At 39.0% G+C, this 21510-nt stretch overlaps 1 protein-coding gene across 1 annotated transcript in view; it reads left to right on the top strand.

Moving 5' to 3' along the window:
• LOC132817335 (lactase/phlorizin hydrolase-like) overlaps nucleotides 1-21510 on the top strand; it is a 69213-nt gene that overhangs the window by 21292 nt on the left and 26411 nt on the right. Inside the window, exons 3-8 of the mRNA XM_060827744.1 lie at nucleotides 2957-3042; nucleotides 4306-4362; nucleotides 5898-5969; nucleotides 13344-13458; nucleotides 13826-13925; nucleotides 18941-20313. Coding sequence (XP_060683727.1) covers nucleotides 2957-3042; nucleotides 4306-4362; nucleotides 5898-5969; nucleotides 13344-13458; nucleotides 13826-13925; nucleotides 18941-20313 — 1803 coding nt within the window. The remainder of the gene's footprint in view (nucleotides 1-2956; nucleotides 3043-4305; nucleotides 4363-5897; nucleotides 5970-13343; nucleotides 13459-13825; nucleotides 13926-18940; nucleotides 20314-21510) is intronic.

Here is a 21510-nt window from a genome sequence, read left to right on the forward strand (position 1 = left end):
GCGGACGCTGAGGGGTGATCTTATAGAGGTTTATAAAATCATGAGGGGCATGGATAGGATAAATAGACTAGGTCTTTTCCCTAGGTTGGGAGTCCAGAATTAGAGGGCATAGATTTAGGCTAAGAGGGGAAAGATATAAAAGGCATCTAAAGGACAATATCTTCTTTAGTATTTTTTAAAATTAGTTTTTGGCTGTCCATTGCAAAATTCTAGAATGTTCCCAATCCTCGGATTTGGCAATTTTATAAGCTTTTTCCTTTAATCTATTACTTCTCTTGTTAGATGTTTTGCAACACCTTTCTTGAACAAAGTAGCTGAGAGATAAGGGATGTCATCTTGCAAAATTCTAGAATTTGGACTCGTTACTGTGGTTTGGAGAGTAGCAAAGAAAACTTCACCATTTAAGGAAGGAGGAAGAGAGAAAGTGAGGAACTACAGACCTGTTAGCTTCACATCAATAGAAGGGAAAATGCTACAACCAGTTGTAAAGAATGTGGAGACTAGGCACTTAGAAATTAGTAGTGGGATTTGGCAGAATCAGCATGGACAAATGAGGGGAAAATCTTGTTTGGCACAGGAACTGGAATGTTTTGAGGATGTAGCTACAGAATAGATAAAGGGAAACCAATAAATATTTGAATTTTCAAATGCTTTTGATAAGATCCTACACCAGAGGTTAGTAAGCAAAATTAGAGCAGATGGATTGTGGGTAATATCTAGGCTATCCTCATTTAAAGTCAGGGTTGTGTTCCTACAAATTGTGACTTTAAGTTAAAAGATTAAGTGAAACTTTGATTTCCATAAGAATCAAAGCTAAGTCAGGAGTTAGAAAATTGTGAGCGTAACTCAAAAAGGAAGGGAGAAAGAAAACAGAAAACTATATGCCAATTAGCTTACCATGTTATAGTTAAAATTTTTGAAGCTGTTATTAGGGACATTAACATTAGGGACATGGTAAGTATTAGGTAATCAGGCAGAATCAACATGGTTTTGGGAAATGGAAACCAAATTTTACCAATTTATTGGAGACCTTTGAGAAAGTGACATGTGTTGTCAATAAAGGAAAGCCAATGGGTATACTGTGTTTAGATTTCCAGAAGGCATTTAGTAACATGCCACACTAAAAGCATTCATGGATAATAAAATGTTATGGTGTAAGGGATAGCATATGAGTCTGGATAGAATATGTCCAAGCTAACAGGAAGTAAGAATTAGTAAAACTGGGTCATTTTCTGTTGGCAAGATGTGTTGAATAGTTTGGCATATGGATCAGTGATGGGGCTTTGAAATCTTACAATTTATACACATAATTGAATAGCAGGATTAAAGATATGGTTATCAAATTTGCTGATAATACAAAATTATATAAGGAAGTCAGTTTGAAGAAGACATAAGGAGGTTACAAAAGGGTATGGATAGTTTAGGTGAGTGAGCAAAGATCTAACACATAGAGTATAATGCAGAAAACTGTGAAATTGCCCATTTTGGCAGGATGAATAAAAAGCAGCTCATTATCTACATGGTGAGAGAATGCAGAGCTCTTACAATTCAGAAAGATCTGGCAGTCCTACTGCAAGAATGGAAAATTGTTAGTATGCAGATATAACTAGCAATTAGGAAAAGTAATAAAATGCTATTGCTCATTGTGAGGAAAATAGACTAAAAAAGTAAGGAGGTTAAGCTTCAGTTATATAGAATATTGATAAGACCACATCTGGAGCTGGAGACTCATATGCTATCCCTTACACCATAATATTTTATTATCCATGAATGCTTTTAGTGTGGCATGTTACTAAATGCCTTCTGGAAATCTAAATACAACATGATCTTATTGAATGGTGGAGTAAGCTTGAGGTAGACAAGCAGGAGGCTGGAGGACCACAGTAAGCCAGGCAGCACTAGGAGGTGGAGAAGTTTACGTTAAAGAGTTATAGCTGAAATGTCGACTTCTCTACCTCCAGGTGCTGCCTGGTTTGCAGTGTTCCTCCAGCCTCCTACCTCTCTACGTTAGATTCCAGCATTACAGTTTTCTTTTGTATCTTGGCTCAAGGGGCTAAGTCACCTACCTCTCCTAATTTATGTGCCCGTATGTCAGTCTTCCGTCCTCCCCGTCCATCCCAAATGCCTGGTAACATTTTGCTTGTGGATTGGTGTTGGATGCTTCAAAACTTTGACCCAGGCAGAAGTACTACCAACTGACCCAAATGAACATTATAATTTCAAGAAGCTGTTCAGGAAAAATGACCAATGCATGGAATTAAATATTAATTAACTGAAACCTTGGAATTATGTAGGGTATAAAAAGTAAAAGCAAAATGCTGAATACTGTGTGTGCTGGAAGTCTGAAATGAAAACAGAAAATGCTGCAAATGCTCAACAGAAAGAGAAATAGAGTAAACACTTTAGTTGGATTAAGAAATCTTTTCTCTCTCCTCAGATGTTGCCCGACCTGCTCAGTGTTCTTTGCATTTTCTATTTTTATTCAAGAAGTTATAGTCCTTCAAGATGGGAGAGATAGAACTAGCCAAATGATGTCCTTATCCATATTTATCTTATCATTTTGTGAAGGATCATAGCTGCAATACCTAATCCTGTTCGTGACTATGGTCACGTAAATACAAGACAATAATGATCATAGTCTGTATTGTCAAAGTCTAAGGTCAAGAATCCTGAAATATGGTAGTTTATTAAAGTTCAACAAAATAAAACTCCTTGTGCCTTCCACGATTCAGGCATGACAAAAGGTTTAGTTTTATAATTGATTAAAAGTGTACATTCTGAAATGTTTCTTGGGGCATTTTATTACAGTAAAGATAGAGTGGAAATGCAAATTGTTGGAGAGCTGTGTTAACAGCACTTTTGTTCTATCTTGTGGAAATTGTGAATGGTAAACTAGAAACAAATGTAAAAACCTTTACAGAATTGAATCCGGATTCACTGTTATTTTTATTTACAGAAGGAACATTGTCTATTGTTTTGAACATTAACGACGTCATTTCTACAGATGATATGTTTCAGCCATTTCGGCAAGTTATCGATAAGGTAAATTACCAAACCTAAAAGCTTGTTTCTTTAGAAACCTCATCTATCAAAAATTGACCGTGTTTCAATACATTTGTCAATGTCTTCCTGTTCCCAATGAAAAATTGTCAACTGTAACAAGCAAAGTGACTAATGGGGATGCTGTAGATGTAGTTTATCTGGACTTCCAGAAGGCATTTGATGAAGTGCCACACAAAAGGTTAATTCACAAGGTTGGATCATATGGAATTGGGGGTAAATTATTAGCCTGGTTGATGGACAGAAGACAGAGAGTGGGGATAAATGTTTTTTTTCTGTATGACAAGATGTAACTAGTGGAGTTCCATGGTGTTCAGTCCTTGGACCCTAACTATGTGTAAACTACATTAATGACTTGGATACAGGGATTGAAGACTCAATAGCCAAATTTGCAGACAACGCAAAAAGGTGGGATGTTAAATTGCAATGATGAAAAACAAATCTTATAAATGGATATAGATAGGTTAGGGGAGTGGGCCAAAATGTGACAGATGGAGTTCAATGTTGACAAGTGCGGGGTTGTGCATTTGGGTCAAGAAAATGGGAAGGCGACCTATTATCTTATTGGGGAGAGACACCAGGGTGGGTTTCAGTGCAGAGGAATCTAGGTGTACTTGTTCATGAGTTACAGAAAACTAGCATGCAGGCACAGCAGATAATAAAGAAAGTGAATGGAATGTTTACTTTTATGGCTAAAGAAATAGAATATAAAGGTAAGGAAATATTGTAGCAACTATACAAGGTATTAATGAGTCTGCAACTGGAGTATCGTGCACAGTTTTGGTCCCCTTATTTGAGGAAAGATGTAGTGGCATTGGAGGTAATTCAGAGGATGTTCAATAGATTAATCAATTATCCATTTGCTAGATTTGGATGTTGTTGAAACTTGAAATGCAATTAATGTAATTTCCACTTAAAATTCTTTGATTGTTTCTCCTTCTTTTGCTGATTTCAGCAAATCACACTTAAGAAAATATGCAAGCCAATGGAAACCCATGGCCTACATTGAGAATGTCAATCAGTAAGGTGATGGTGAGGGAACAATCTATAACAGAATAATCATGCGAGGATGATGAATGATGCAGAACTTTTTAATCAAGTAATGTTTGCTTTCTCTGGGCTTGATAATGATTATTGCATTGTCACTCTTTTTGGAAGAAGTTATAAAAAGTGTAGATGAGAGCTTCAGAAAGAATTAAGTACATTTAGAAACTGGATAGTAACTTACTTTGTTTCCACTTACAGGGAATAATGGATTTGATTGCTGTTGCTGTATTAGATGATTGCTTATCAAATCATAAGGTAAGATGTAAGGTGTCAGGCAGTACAAAAACTTAATGATACCTGAATATTTATTTAAAGGTAGAATGCCTTCTAAGGTAACAAATCTATTTACAAATATTTGGATGTTCACTAAGATGTAAAGAAGAATTAAAATTCATTTAAGATGTAATGAAGAAAATGACCTTATGGTAAATTTTATATAAATTTAGAATATAAGGATTATTTTAATTGAAAATAATTAAAGCAAGTTTTATTTCTTAAAAAGACAGGCTTCCACCTTTGGTCAAATATGTAGGGTGCTTCATATCATTGGCATTAACAGTAGACATCAGTGTGGCTCCACTAAGCTAACTAGATGATTGTGTGATTCTGCATATGGCATTGACTGTGTTAGATTTTACATTCCTCCAAATGCAGTCAACCAGTCAAGCACCTCTCTCTATGCTCTAACAATGGGCTCAAAGTCAGGCAAGAGTCACATAATGTTATGATCCCAGTTGATGGTTTTACCAGACAAATCAGATTATAGAATAAAATCTGTCATGATAAATCATACGTTTTTTTATTTTAGTTAACGTGGTGAACAACCACTAAAACATGGTCACACAAAGTTGAAGAGACTTGTTAACAACAAAGCAGATGTTAACTACACAAAAGGGAAACCAAAAATAATCAAAATAACAAAATATAGAAATGAAATAATATGAGAAGGCTTAAAAACATTTACCCAAACAAAGTTTCTTCCTGTTTTGCAACATTATCCATTAGAATTGAGATACTCAAATCCAAAGAAATTACTACTTTATAGCAATATTTTGGTTTAATGTAATTGATTCTCACCAACCAATCCTTTCTTGTAAACTGTTAAGTTTTCCTAAATGGATGCCCACAAAACTAAGAGCTTAGATGCTGTGTGCTTTTCATAAGCTACATATTTCTAAGCAATGCTCCTAGTTTGGAAGTTTCACAAAACAAACATTTTACTGGGGTATTGTACTTTCCCTGAATTATCCTATACTCCTTTATAGGAGAGACTCCACCAAGGTCTCCTCCAAACTAAAAGACTCTCAATCTCCAAGTGTTCTAAGCTTTAGCCAATTCTTGATTATAATGAATTTTAAAAAAAGATTGTCAATGTTTACCCCACCTAACATAAACCATCATAATTAAAAGTAATTCTCCATTATCATGCCAGAATGTCCCTCTCTCTAACACATACTGAATTAGAGCATTGTTCCAGAAGGATTGTCTGACCTGGTTTATTTTTTAAAAGCCATATGCCACTATTATAAAATCCATGCATTATAAATTATAGTTACATGTAAAAACACACACCATTCTTATCACAGTGGAAATAAAAGAATCCAAAACCAGTTGAAATTTAGTTTCAAAATTATGAGATTTGAGATTATAAATTTGAGATTTGTAGTGTCTATCAAAATAAACTGTAAAAATGAATGGGTAGAACATGGATCACACAAATTCTTGATACCTGGTGATTTTGCAAGTGAACTTTTGGCTCAGTAACTGATCAGAAATCTTTATTCTTCCAGATTGACTCCTTAGTGGATGAAATCTCAAAAGCAAATAAGGATTCCATACAGGAAAAGCTGACAAAAGTGAAGGTACTGTCCATTTGAAATAAAATATTGTTACGATGAGGTGAGGAGGGGTTAATTGGCTCACTGCTTTTTGATCACTTTGGTTGGCTGTGAGAAAGATTGCACATTCGTTCCAGCATGCAGCTATATCTCTTTCTAATAAAAATGTAGTTACTCAAAGTTTATTATATCAGGAAGAGCGAATTTCAAGATCTTGTTGAGTGAAAGGAAGAGTTATTTTATTATCTGCTAACCTTGACTGGTTTAACTTAGACCGCTGTTGCTTAATTAATGTCTGCTATCTTCAGAAGTAGCAAATATTGCAGATCTCGCTACTTTCTGAATGTCTCAATTTTTTTCTAAGTTGTGTCCTCAACACGTGCTTTATCCTCTGAGAGACAGAGAGTGACAAAGAGGGAGTGCATGAAAAACACAGAGAGATACATCTCCAGTTCTGCAGTCACAAATCTATCTTCCGAGCTCTACCAAAAAGCAACTCCATGACATGCAAGCTGATGTGTGAATTTCGATGTCTGAGTTCAATGTCGATGATATCTTTCATCTTCAATTTGTGAAACTTATCATATAGGTTTAAATCAAAACAGCAGAAAGAGCGTTTCTTCATGAATTACTAATAGACCGGTTTTAGAATCTTCGAATACAATGTTAATCTAGTTCAGATGATTTTGCTTATTCAACATTAATTTCCTGTATCTTGGCTTCTGTATAACCATAATTTGCTGTGGTCATATTAAGTTAGCATTTGATCCTTTTTAAAAACCATTTAAGTCCATGAAAGCTTCAGATATTAAAATTAGATGATGGAATTCAAAAATTGTTATTCCATATTTTATCACTGACAATATATGATTTCTTGTAAAGAAAGATATGCTAACATTCTTGTAATCATTCTTAACATCAGATACGCAATAGGTGATACCTAGAGAGTTGCAAAACAGCAGTTAAAAATTTGCAAAACTGAATACTTGATTTGAGTGCTCAATGTTCTTTTAAATGTGGCCCCAGTACTTAGTATAGCTAGTTTCTCTCAGGAAACCCTTCTGGCTACAGCAAGCAGAAGAATTGGTCTAGTATCTGATGAGAGGGCTACCATGAGGGTGTGGCAGCTGGTTAATAAGGTCAATTCAGAATGATAGTGCTAGAAAACAGATTAGGTCTCGCAAACAAACAAACCATAAAATTCAACAAGAATGACACTTTGCCAAAATATGGGAAGATTCAGCTGTTGGTATAAAAAAAACTTGGAACATTTTTCTGAAATGGGAAAATATTTTTCATCACAAATAACATAACTTTATTAGTGGAAATTGATAAAAATTGGTTGTATGCATTCTAAATGTACCAATATAAAACAAAAAGTACCGTCCAAACAAAATAATGCTCACAATCTATATTCGAAATTCAATCATATTAAATAAAATAACCAACTGCAAATTCTGAAGATCTGAAACAAAAACTAAAATTGCTGGTGGAACTCAACAGGTCTGGCAACATTTATGAAAGAAAACAGAGTTAACTTTTCCGTATCACAATACTTCTGGAGAAGGGTCAGTGGACTCAAAACATTAACTCTGCTTTCTCTATATAGATATGGCCAGATCTGCTGAGTTTGTCCAGGAATTTCTGTTTTTGCTGTGTATATTTTAAAACATAGTCTTCTTCATATAATATTTTAATCTCAAGGAACTAGGTAATCCAATTTATTTGAAGATTTCACTCAATACTACCCCATGATTTCAGTTGGTTAACCTACTCCTCTGAGAGGTTTTAAGGCTTTTGAGTTTAGTACCTGGTGCACCTAACTGAGCCAGTCACAGAGCAGATAGCTGTTGAAATTGTCTCAACTCGTTCAAGCATTGGTGACCACTGGTAAAACTTTGCAGTAGTTGTGAATAAACCTGGGGACATTTCTGGCTGTAATTGCTTTTTCAATCTCCACAATCTTTGAATTTCCAAAGATTTCACCTGCTCAGAATAGCCATGATGTTTTGGTTCTGCACACCTATGTTTGCAGCCTGACTCTAATTGTGACCCTGGCCCACATTCCAAGATAATGATAGGACAATATTTTGGCAGGTGCCCATGCCATCTATGGTGCAACAGTCTGTTTCAGCATAGGCTGGGCACCAGTGCCAGTCCAAGACTTTTACAGAATTAGGAAGATTGTCAATTTTAAATTTCGCAGTTTCCCTGTTGCAATCAATCACTCTAGCAGAGATTGCAAAAGGCAACAATACACTCAGTTAAAACATAACTGTATTCCCCTACTTAAGGCATTTAAAATTGCTGGTTGTTGGCAGCTGGAAGTTGCCCTGGCACTACTGAATCATAGAGACAGGTTTTACATAACGCAGGATATCTGACCCTTGTTTGTGGTGTCATAATGGATCTACCAAAATGTGGATAAATGAATTCAGCACTTCTTCGCACTTTAAGTAGAAATTGTGATGTGCAGGAAATCTCTCATCACTATGAAGACATTCTGTCCCTCTGACTGACAGATGTTCTGTCATAACTGTCCTGTTATACTGGCATTGACATCCCAGATAACATAACTTAAAATAGAACATAGAACATTACAGCGCAGTACAGGCCTTTCGGCCATCGATGTTGCACCACTCTGTGAAACCAATCCGAAGCCCATTTAACTTACACTATTCCATTCTCGTCCATATGCCTATCCAATGACCATTTAAATGCCTGTAAAGTTGGCGAGTCTACAACTGTTGCAGGCAGTGTATTCCATGCCGCTACTGCTCTCTGAGTAAAGAGACTATCTCTGACATCTGTCCTATACCTATCACCCCTCAATTTGAAGCAATGCCCCCTCATGTTCGCCATCCAAGGAAAAAGGCTCGCACTCTCCACCTGATCTAACCCTCTGATTATCTTATATGTCTCAATTAAGTCACCTCTCAACTTTCTCTCCATACCAGACAACATCCTAGTAAATCTCCTCTGTACCCTTTCCAAAGCTTCAAGGATTCCTTCTGATAATGCATGGCCAGAATTGCACACAATACCCAAAGTCTGCCCACATCAGAGTTTTGTTCAGCTGCAGCATGACCTCATGGTTCTGAAACTTGTTCTAAAACCTAACACATCGTATGCCTTCTTAACAGCCCTTTCAACCTAGGTAGTAGCTTTCAGGGATCTCTGTACCTGGATACCAAGGTCTCTCTGCTCATCTACACTACCATGAATCTTACCATTTACCCAGTACTCTGCATTCCTGTTACCCCTTCCAAAGTGAATCACCTCACTTTTTTTCCATTTGCTACCTCTCAGCCCAGCGCTGCAGCTTATCTATGTCTCTCTGTAACCAACAACATCCTTTGGCACTATCCACAACTGTACTGACCTTAATGCTATCTGTTCATTTACTAACCCAGCCTTCTGCACCCTCATCCAGGTCATTCATAAAAATGACAAACAACAGTGGCCCCAAAACAGATCCTTGCGGTACACCATTAATAACTGAACTCCAGGATGAACATTTCCCATCAACCACCACCCACTGTCTTCTTTCAGCCAGCCAATTTCTGATCCAAACCCTGAATCACCCTCAATCCTATGCCTCTGTATTTTGTGCAGTAGCCTACCATGGGAAACCTTATCAAATGTCTTACTGAAATCCACATACACCACATCAATGGCTTTACCCTCATCCATCTATTTGATCACTTTCTCTAAGAAATCAATAAGGTTTATGAGGCATTCACAAAACTATGCTGACTATCCCTAATCAACTTGTTCCTATCGAGGTGATTATAAATCCTATCTGTTTTCCAACACTTTACTCACAACTGAAGTAAGGTTCACTGGTCTAAAATTACCAGGGTTGTCTCTACTCCCCTTCTTGAACAAGGAAACAACATTTGCGATCCTCCAGTATTCTGGCACTATTCCTGTAGACAATGACAGTATAAAGATCAAAGCCAAAGGCTCAGCAATCTCCTCCCTGGCTTCCCAGACAATCCTCGGATAAATCCCATCCGGCCCAGAGGATTTATCTATTTTCACACTTCCCAGAATTTCTAACACCTCCTCCTTGTGAACCTCAATCCCATCTAGTCTTGTAGCCTGTTTCTCAGTATTGTCCTCGACAACATTGTCTTTTTCCAGTGTGAATACTGACAAAAAATATTCATTTAGCGCTTCCTCTATTTCCTCTGACTCCACACACAACTTCTCACTACTGTCCTTGATTGACCCTAATCTTACTCTAGTCATTCTTTCATCCCTTATGCACCTATAGAAAGTTTTAGGGTTTTCCTTGATCCTATCCGCCAACAAATTCTCATGTCCCTTCCTTGCTCACTTTCGCTCTCTCTTTTGGTCTTTCCTGGCTACCTTCTCACTCTCAAGCACCCTAACTGAGCCCTTCCATCTCATCCTAACACAAGCCTTCTTCTTCCTCTCAACAACAGATTCAACTTCCTTAGTAAACCACAGCTCCTGCACTTGACAACTTCCTCCCTGTCTGACAGGTACATATTTATCAATGTCACACAGTAGCTGTTCCTTGAATAAGCTCCACATTTCTATTGTGCCCATCACCTGCAGTTTCCTTTCCCATCGAAAGCATCCTAAATCTTGTCTAATCACATCATCCTCCGGCTATAGCTCTTGCCCTCTGATATATGCCTATCCCTTTCCATCGCTAAAGTAAACATAACTGAATTGTGCTCACTTTCACCAAAGTGCTCACCTACCTCCAAATCTAACACCTGGCCGGGTTCATTACCCTGTACCAAATCTAATGTGGCTTCATCCCTTGTTGACCTGTCTACATACTGTGTCAGAAAACCCTCCTGCACACACTGGACAAAAACTGACCCATCTATAGTACTTGAACTATAGTATTCCCAATCAATATTTGGGAAGTTGAAGTTCCTCATGACAACTACCCTGTCACTCTCGCTCCTATCAAGAATCATCTTTCCTCTAAATCTCTGGAACTATTCAGAGGCCTATAGAAAACTCCCAACAGAGTGACCTCTCCTTTACTGTTTCTAACATCAGCCCATAATACCTCAGTTGACAAGTCCTCAAACGTTCTTTTTGCAGCCGTAATATTGTCCTTGACTAATAATGCCACACCCCCACCTCTTTTACCATCTTCTCTGTTCTTACTGAAACATCTAAATCCTGGAACTTGCAATAACCATTCCTGTCCCTGCACTGCTCATGTCTCTGAAATGGTCACAACATCAAAATCCCAGGTACCGACCCATGCTGTAAGTTCATCCACCTTGTTCTGGATGCTTCTAGTGTTGAAGTAGACACACTTCAAACCAATGTTTTGCTTGCTGGTGCCCTCTTGCGATTGAATCCTTATTTTGAACCTCCCTACTCTCAATCTCCTCTACACTCGAACGACAATTTTGGTTCTCATCCTCCTGTTGAATTAATTTAAACAGCATTAGCAAATATCATAGCATCCCCCCACCCCCAGGATATTGATACCCTCTGGTTCAGGTAAAGACCATCCCATTTGCAGAGGTCCCACCTATCCCAGAAAGAGCCCCAATTATCCAGGAATCCAAAACCCTCCCTCCTACACCATCCCTGTAGCCACATGGTCAACTCCTCTCACTCCCTATTTCTTGCCTCATTAGCATGTGGCACGGGCATCAAACCAGAGATATCAACTCTGTTTGTTCTAGCTCTAATCTTCCATCCTAGCTCCCTGAATTTCTGCTTTAAATCCCCATCTCTCTTCCTACCTATGTCATTGGTGCCTATGTGGACCACAACATGGGGCTGCTCCCCTTCCCCTGCAAAGCTCCTGAAACCACAATCAGAGACATCATGAACCCTGGAACCTGGGAGGTAACACACCAACCGTGTGTGTCTCGTTCCCACAGAACCTCCTGTCTGTCTCCCTGACTTTGGAGTCCCCAGTGACTAATGCTCTGCTCTTCTTCCCACTTCCCTTCTGAACAACAATGACAGACTCTGTGCCAGAGCCCTGTGCCCCATTGCTTACCCACCTGTAAGTCATACCCCACAACTGTATCTAAAACGGTATATTTATTGTTGAGGGGAACGACCACAGGGGATCCCTGTGTTGCCTGCCAGTTCCCTTTCCGTCCCCTGACGGTAACCCATCTACCTTCTTCCTGTACCTGAGGTGTGACTACCTCCCTGTAACTCCTCTCAATAATCCCTTCCACCTCCCGAATGATCCAAAGTTCATCCAGCTCCAGCTCCAGTTCCCTAACGCGGTTTGTAAGGAGCTGGAGTTTGGTGCACTTCCCACAGATGCAGTCAGCAGGGAGACTAGTGGTGACCCTTACCTCCCACATTCTGCAGGAGGACCATTTAACTGCCCTACTCTCCATTCCCACTATTCTAAATTCCCAACGAACATACTGAAAACTAAAAGAGAGGGAGTAAAAGACTAGTTACCTTATCTATCCAGCACACAGAACCTTTTTTTTGGTTAGAGGAGGAGGATGGGTGGGAGACACTGCCCGAGTAGTGTTTTGGGTAAAGCAGTTGCCCAAATATGAAGCCTCATTAACCAACTTAACCAATTAGGGGCGGCACGGTGGCACAGTGGTTAGCATTGCTGCCTCACAGCGCCAGGGACCTGGGTTCAATTCCCGCCTCAGACGACTGACTGTGTGGAGTTTGCACGTTCTCTCCGTGTCTGTGTGGGTTTCCTCCGGGTGCTCCGGTTTCCTCCCACAGTCCAAAGATGTGCGGGTCAGGTCAATTGGCCATGCTAAATTGCCCCTAGTGTTAGGTAAGGGGTATATGTATGGGTGGGTGGCGGGTCGGTGTGGACTTGTTGGGCCAAAGGGCCTGTTTCCACACTGTAAGTAATCTAATCTAAACTCACTGAAATCTCCTGAGTTTAGAGCCTTTTATATACCTTGTGACCAAGTTCAGTCAGACTTGACAGTCAGATAAGTTTATCTTGACACAAGTATCCATCATGGAATTTACTGTACATGGAGGCTCAGTGGTTAGCACTGCTGCCTCACTGCACCAGGGTCCCTGGTTTGATTCCAGCCTTGGGCAACTGTCTGTGTGGAGATTGCACATTCTCCCCGTGTCTGCGTAGGTTTCCTCCAGTTTCCTCCCACATCCAAAGTTGTGCAAGTCAGGTGAATTGGTCGTGCTAAATTGCCCATAGTACATTAGTCAGAGGGGAAATGGGTCTAGGTGGGTTACTCTTCAGAGGGTAGGTGTGGACTGGTTGGGCTGAAGGGCCTGTTTCCACGCTGTAGGGAATCCAATCTAATAATAATTGCTTTTAACTTCATTGACTTCTTGAAAAAATATTTGGCAATTCAGATTTCAGTGGCTCAGTTGCTAAGCAATGGGAAAGTAAATACAGTAATTGTAATTTTTTTTACTTTTCAGAGTATCAACAAACATTTACAGATTCTGGTCTTTAGCTTAGACTTTTCACAATGTGCTGTGTCAGACGTGGGCAGCACAGTGTATTATGGAGCTACATTCATGAAAATTGCAAAAGGTAGGTGAAGATTCTTCAACTTCCTGGACATGATGGAAACTCAAGTCTCTTTTGCAACTATGCACAACCCGTACACCCCAACACCACCACCTGCTCCACCCCAATTTACTTTAAGAAAGTAAATCATATCATATTGCTGTGGGCATACATTTAAATGCTTGTGCACACTTCTTTTGCTTTAAGGTGAGTTTTACTGGGGGCCTCTGGGCATGGGCCATTTGACCTTTTGTGCACAAATGAGAATCCAATAAATAGAGTTATATAAAGCCCTAAACAGAGTTTTATTTTTGGCTTAGTAAGTATTGCGTACCTCATTGTTCAAAGTGTTGAATGTTCAATTCTTAACTTTTTTTTATTTCATTGACAGCTCTAAACAATAATGAAATGTCAATGATTGGCTGTGATGCCAAACACTTTCTGGACACATTGCCATTGCATGACCAAAGAAGCAACTCAGATAATGAAAGGTAATTAAATTATAAAATACTTCAAGATCCACATGATTGTATTGGGAATTTATTTGTAAACGTGAAATAAGTTCATGAAATTGTGAAAAATCTTGTCGATGCTAAGTGAAAATGTATTTAATTGTGCTTCGTACCTTACCTAGGGGAAAGGTTTCTGTGACTGATTCATAGCATTCTAAGGAAATAAATTCTAGTTTTAAAAACATATTTAATAATTGGTTGTTATAGAAATTGGTATGTGCTTGAGTTAGTCCTTTTATCCCTATTTCAACCTTTCTGCAACTGAAACCCAAACCTGTGTCTTTGCGGCCTTTGGAGTTTCTGAATGTAGGTTTGCTCGCTGAGCTGAAAGGTTCATTTTCAGACATTTCGTCACCATACTAGGTAACATCTTCAGTGAGCCTCTGGATGAAATACTGCTGATGTTTCCTGCTTTCCATTTATATGTTTGGGTTTCTTTTGGTTGGTGATGTCATTTCCTGTGGTGATGTCATTTCCTATGGCAATGTTATTTCCTGTTCTTTTTCTCAGGGGGTGATAAATGGAGTCCAAGTCAAGGTGTTTATTGATAGAGTTCCGACTGGAATGTCATGCTTCTAGGAATTCTCCCCTTAATACCCCACTAGCCAAAAGAATAGCAGAGCAAAACAGCCACAGAATGCTTAGAGAAATGATTAATGATGCCCACAACAGACTCCATAAGTACAAACAGGATATTTGCACCAAAATTCTTTACTCACTCATGCAACAGACCATGAATAGACAGACACACTACAACAAGCCATAGATATTAGACAGCGACAAACACAGTAAAAGAAAAAAAAACTAGACCTGCAGAAAAAAATTGATAAACTTACACAAAATAACAACACTGACAACACAGAAGCATGGATAAAACACTTATCTGAACGACCCTTAACAGACACTGAAAAAGGATGAAGAGGATTAAATTACAACTTCCAGGATGCGGATAAGAAAGATTTCTTAGCAGCATCAGAAACAACACTGAAGGACAACCCACTCACAGAATAAACCCAACAAACTATCAGGCAGGTAGTCACAACAATATTAAGCAGGAAAATGGAAGGAAACACACACAATACACAAGAAAGGAAAGCACTAGAAAGGCTAAAAAAGGATAAAAGCAATGTTAGGCAGCATCCAAGGAGCAGGAAAGTCGACATTTTGGGCAAAAGCCCTTCATCAGAAATGGAGCTCTTCCATTCCTGATGAAGGGCTTTTGCCCAAAATGTCAATCTTCCTGCTCCTCGGATGCTGCTTGACTTGATGTGTTTTTCAGCATAACTCTAATCTAGACTCTGATTTCCAGCATCTGCAGTACTCACTTTAGCCTAAAAGCATTGTTATCCCACCTGCAGACAAAGGATGCTTGATGGTAATTTTAAATCAAAGAGACTACATTGAAAAAGCAAATGCAGTACTTGCAGATACCAACACTTACCAGCAAGTGGCGATAGACCTGACCCCACAACTACAGAACCAAATCACAGTCCTACTCAAAACCTTCAGAAATCTGGAGAAATAAATAAGACTGACTTCCAAAACAAATGAAACCAGACAGATCCAACACAACACGTTTCTACGGATTACCCAAAATTCACAGACCCATAATCTCACTACCTGGAACACCTACTTACAGATTGGAAAGGAGGTACACCAAAGATTAAAACACTTAGTAGAAGACTCACTCCACTCCATCCCCTCCACCCAAGAATTCCTGAGGACCACCAAAGACACTAAGATAGAAGAGGATGAAATAATGGTCTCCTTTGATGTAACAGTCCTGTTCACATCAATCAACATTAATCTGGCCAAGGAAACACTGACTACACTATTAGAAAACCCAGACGCATATATCAGACACCATCAACTTCACCAGCAAGGACAGTAATGCCAAGCTAGTGGACCTATGCCTTACCACCCACTTCACCTTCAACACCAAAACCTACAGACAAACCAATGGAACACTCATGAGATCTCCAATATCAGGGTTCTTAGCAGACACAGTAATGCAGAGACTCGAACAAACAGCTCTACAAACCATCCAACCCAAACTTTGGATCTGCTACGTGGATGACACCTTTGTCATCACTAAATGAAACAAATTAGGGGAAATCTTCAAGACCATCAATAATACCTTTACTGGCATAAAATTCACTAAAGAGGAGGAAAAAAACAACAAACTGCCATTCCTAGATGTCATAGTAGAGCGAACAGCCAATGGGCAATTTCAAACCAGCGTCTACAGGAAAACAGCACCTACGGACCAAATATTGAACTACAGAAGCAATCATCCCAACATCCACAAATGAAGCTGCATCAGAACATCATTTCAATGAGCCACCACACACTGCAGCACAGAGGAACTATGCAGAGCAGAGGAAAATCACTTATACAGTGTATTGAAAAAGAACAGGCACCCATTGAATACAGTCCGCTGATTTCTCAGCAACAAACCCAAACAAGCAAACAAAACCTATCCAAAAACCCTAGCCACTCTCCCTTACATCAAAGACATCTCGGAAATGACTGCCAGACTTCTCAGACCCCTTGGCATCATGGTAGCCCACCAACCCAGCAACACATAAAACAACAGCTAATGACCTATACAGACAACAAGCAAGACTAATCTCATTTACAAAATACTGTAATGTACTGTAACAAACACTACATTGGACAAACAGGCAGAAAATTAGCCACCATGATACACGAACATCAACTAGCCACAAAACAACATGATCCTCTCTCACGAGTATCCTTATATACAGATAAGAAAGGACACCACTTTGACTGGGACAACACATCCATCCTAGGACAAGCTAAACAGAGATATGCACGAGAATTCCTAGAAGCATGGCATTCCAACTGGAACTCTATCAACAACCATATCGACTTGGACCCCATTTACCACTCTGAGAAAACGAACAGGAAATCACATCACCATAGGAAATGGCAACACCACAGGAAATGACATCATCAACCCAAAGAAACCCAGACATATAAATAGAAAGCAAGAAACATCAGCAATGCTTTGTCCAGAGGCTCACTGAAGATGTTACCTAGTGTGGTGATGAAACATCTGAAAATTAACCAGCTCAGTGAGCAAACCCACATCCAGAGCATCAACCTGAGCTACAAATCTTCTCAAAATTCATTAACAACTTCTGTGTTCTCTTTCCACTATCTCATTCCCTAGTCTCCATAAACATGAGCCTGTGTAAAACATTGATGTTCATATCTTAAGCCATAACACGTTTCACTCACATATCCCTCTTTCTGCTTTAGCTCAGCACACCAGCACTTAATGTTCAAAATCTCATCCTTACATTTAAGTCCTTCTGTACCCTCTTTGGTCCCTATCTCCATAAGTTCCTGCAACCCTACAACCATTCTACCAAATCTCATTTGATTTTGTCAACTTGTACTTCTTTCCTGTCCTTCATCAGCTTTGGTGCAACTTTAACTTGACATCACTTTTAACCCCCAGATGCTCTTCCAAGTACATTTTTGCAGCACCTATTTCCTGTTGTCCAACATTGTCCCTGCCTCAGTAACTGAATCCTTTGTTTCCCTGAGTCTTGTATATTCCAATGCACTCCTGGCTAGCTTCCCACATTCTACTCAACATAAATGTAAGGTCATCCAAACTTCTGCTGCCTGTGTCTTAACTCATACCAATTCCAAATCACCCATCAATGCCTTAATTTTCAAAAATTCTCAATCTTATTTTCATATCATTCTACAGTATCCCTATCCACAATCTGCATCCCCCCACCCCACCATTTTAAAAATTTCTTGTTCTCACCACCTAACTTCCAAAGGTTTTTGTTCCCCTAATTCTAGCCTCTTACTAAAGATGGCATGATGGCTCAGTGCTTAGAACTACTGTCTCACAGCACCAGGGACCCAGGTTCAATTCCGGCCTCAGGTGACTGTGTGGTGTTTGTACATTCTCCCTGTGTCTGCATGGGTCCCCTCTGGTTTCCTCCCATAGTCCAAAGATGTGCAGGTTAGGTAGGTTGGCCATGTTAAGTTGCCCATAGTGTTAGGTGTGTTAGTCAGAGGTGGGTTACTCTTCAGAGAGTTGGTGTGGACTTGTTGGGCTGAAGGGCCTGTTTCCACACTGTAGGGTATCTAATCTTGAGCATTCCTAATTTTAATCATACTATCATCAGTGACTTTGCCTTCAGCTGTTAAGGTCAATAACCTGCTAAACATCTTTGTTTTTCTTCACCTTATATTCCTCCTTTAAAACACATCTTAAAACCTATCTCTTTTATCAAACCTTTGACCATCTACCCTAATATTCCAAATGTGAGTCATGATCAAGTTTTCTTTATAATTCACCTGTGAAGCTAATGGTGAAATATTATTACATTCAAAATATATATAGACGAAATTTTCATTTGCTTGTTGTTGCTATGTAGGCCCAAACCCATATACTTGGGTTCCTTCACAAAAAGACCATCGGTTATCTATCTCTGAGTGCTAAGTAATTTCCTTTGAGCAACTCTGATCTAACCTTCGGTCATTCTAATAGTTTGGTATTCATTTTTGTTATTGTACACCTCAGTAAATGATCTAGGGATCTTCTCTGTGACAAAGACACTTAATAAATTAAAGCTGTTGTTGCAAGAATCCTACCTATTAAGGACCTCCAACTTCCATCCTCAGATCTGCAGATTGAGTTCTGACTTTTCTGATGGGCAGTTGGGGCAGGATAACTGATATATTTGCCACTGGCTGCCCACTTAAACATTTAAATGTCACCTGCCCCATCCCATTTGTGATTTGGGTTGCACAATGCTCTTACTTCTAATTGGGCTGTTATCTAAAGAGGAGCCAATAGCTAAGTAAGTTGGGATTGAACTCTTTCATGCCTTCTGTTCCAAATGTAGACATTATCTTCATTTTACTAAAATAGTGAAGCTCAGTGCTTTGAGTTAACAGGATTTCTCAAGTGGTTTCACTTTTCTTTTATTTCACACTTTCAGCTATTTTTCTCCAATGGAAGAAACAAGTGAAGATGAGCTTGCAGAACCTAACTGTGAAATCCACCTTCATAGAGCATCTCAACTTTCATCTTATCAGACTGTATGGGAGAAGTTTTCTACACAATCAGATGCACAGAGGGATGCCTTTCTGACTGGCACTTTCCCTAGTACTTTTCTATGGAGCACAGCAACTGCCTCATTTAAAATTGAGGGAGGCTGGGCAGAACAGGGAAAAGGAGAAAATATTTGGGACAGGTTTGCTCATGAGGGAAAAGTAGAAAAAAACCAGACGGCAGACATTGCCTGTGATAGCTTCCATAAAATTGATTATGATGTTTATTTAATGAGAGGTTTGCAAACTAACTCTTATAAGTTCTCCTTATCATGGTCTAGAATTTTTCCTACAGGCAATCGGACTAAACAGAACCAAGATGGAATAGACTATTACAACAAATTAATTGACAATCTGCTGGAGTCCAACATTCAGCCAATGGTAACACTATACCATTGGGATCTTCCCCAAGCTCTGCAAGATATTGGTGGATGGCAGAATGAGGACATCATACAAGCATTTAGTGATTATGCAGATTTTTGTTTTGCTACCTTTGGAGACCGTGTGAAGTACTGGATCACATTTAATGAGCCTTGGGTGGTTAGTTATGCTGGCTATGGCACAGGACAGCATGCACCTGGAATCAGTGATCCAGCTATTGCATCCTATAAGGTAGCCCATTCTATAATCAAGGCCCATGCCAATGCTTGGCACATTTATGACAAGAACTATCGTGCTCAGCAGCATGGGCAAGTAGGAATAGCATTGAATTCCGACTGGGCTGAACCTAGCTCCCCTAATAAGCCAGAAGATGTTCTAGCAGCTGATCGATACCTGCAGTTTATGTTGGGCTGGTTTGCACATCCTATCTTCGTTAATGGTGACTATCCAGAAACCTTAAAAGCTCAGATAAAAAAATATAATCAGGAATGCCCTTCTGCTCCTGTCCATCTTCCATCATTTACAGAAAAAGAAAAACAATACATAAATGGAACTTCAGATTTTTTTGGACTCAGTCATTACACCTCTCGGCTAATTAATTCTAGCACAAATAAAATATGTGTTTCAGATTACAACAGTTTTGGAGATTTTTCTCCACAGGTTGACAATTCATGGCCCTCAACTGTATCTCCGTGGATATATATCGTGCCCTGGGGCTTACGAAGGTTATTAAATTTTGTTACCCATGAGTATACAGGTACCAACATTCCAATTTACATAACAGGACATGGAATTCCAACAGAATATGCTGGCCTTGATACCATAAATGATACCATGAGGGTAGGAAATATTGCTGCCTATATTAATGAGGCACTGAAGGGTAAGTTTATATTACTTCTATCATTATAGATAATTTTGAAATAAACATATAAATAATATATAATACTAAATGTCCATAAATTGCTCAACAAGTCAGGTCTGACTATTGTATCACAGGATACCAGCAACAATATATATCATATTTTCTTAAATTAAAAAATGACATTGTATTGCGATTACAGATTCAATATTGACATACGATATGTCCAAAAAAATCTACTGGTACATGTTTATCTGTTTGTTCAGTACAAAAGCACAATGTTCTCACTCATTCCAAAGGTATCATAAACCTAAAATATTATTCAATTAACCTACTACTTCCACACTATAGTGCATTGATCTCATGATAAACATTGCAACCTATAATCTCATCTACCCCAGTTCTTTGTCTGTTGTCTGGTCAGGCAGGGTTGCAGCTATCATAAGACCATAAGACATAGGAGCGGAAGTAAGGCCATTCAGCCCATCAAGTCCACTCTGCCATTCAATCATGGCTAATGGGCATTTCAACTCCACTTACCAGCGTTCTCCGCGTAGCCCTTAATTCCTCGAGACAACAAGAATCTATCAATCTCTGCCTTGAAGACATTTAGCATCCCGGCCTCCACTGCACTCCGTGGCAATGCATTCCACAGGCCCACCACCCTCTGGCTGAAAAATGTCTCCGCATTTCTGTTCTGAATTGACCCCCTCTAATACCACGGCATAGCCAAAGGAAAAACAGCCACTCATGGTCTTCTTAATGTGCCCTCAATCAAAATGCTAAATCTGAAATAATTCAATAATTTTACTGCTAATGCCAATTGAAGATTCCATTCAGTCTCTATTACGTTTCATATTATATTGATAAATACTCAAAAAGTCTGCATTGTGGTTTGTTGATTTGATATTTATCCTGTCACACACCTTAGCTACTATTCCTGCCATAATACAACTTTGTTACGCTATTTTAATTAATGTAAAAAAATTATACTTTAAGCACACGAAAGCTGAAGCAAATAGGAAATTGCTACATCTAATACATTTTGAGAGAAATTGCTGAAAACACATTTTATTAGCTGTACTGCAGAAATGCTGTATGATCACATATTTTTGCATAATTAATGAAGAATTTAAAGGTAAAATGTGTTGATAGTGTCACATGATTTGCTGGTTGTATATATTTGCTGCAAACATATTTAACATCACTTTAATTTTG

This window comes from Hemiscyllium ocellatum, chromosome 7, assembly GCF_020745735.1.
Source record: "Hemiscyllium ocellatum isolate sHemOce1 chromosome 7, sHemOce1.pat.X.cur, whole genome shotgun sequence".
NCBI classification, from domain to species: Eukaryota; Metazoa; Chordata; class Chondrichthyes; order Orectolobiformes; family Hemiscylliidae; genus Hemiscyllium; species Hemiscyllium ocellatum.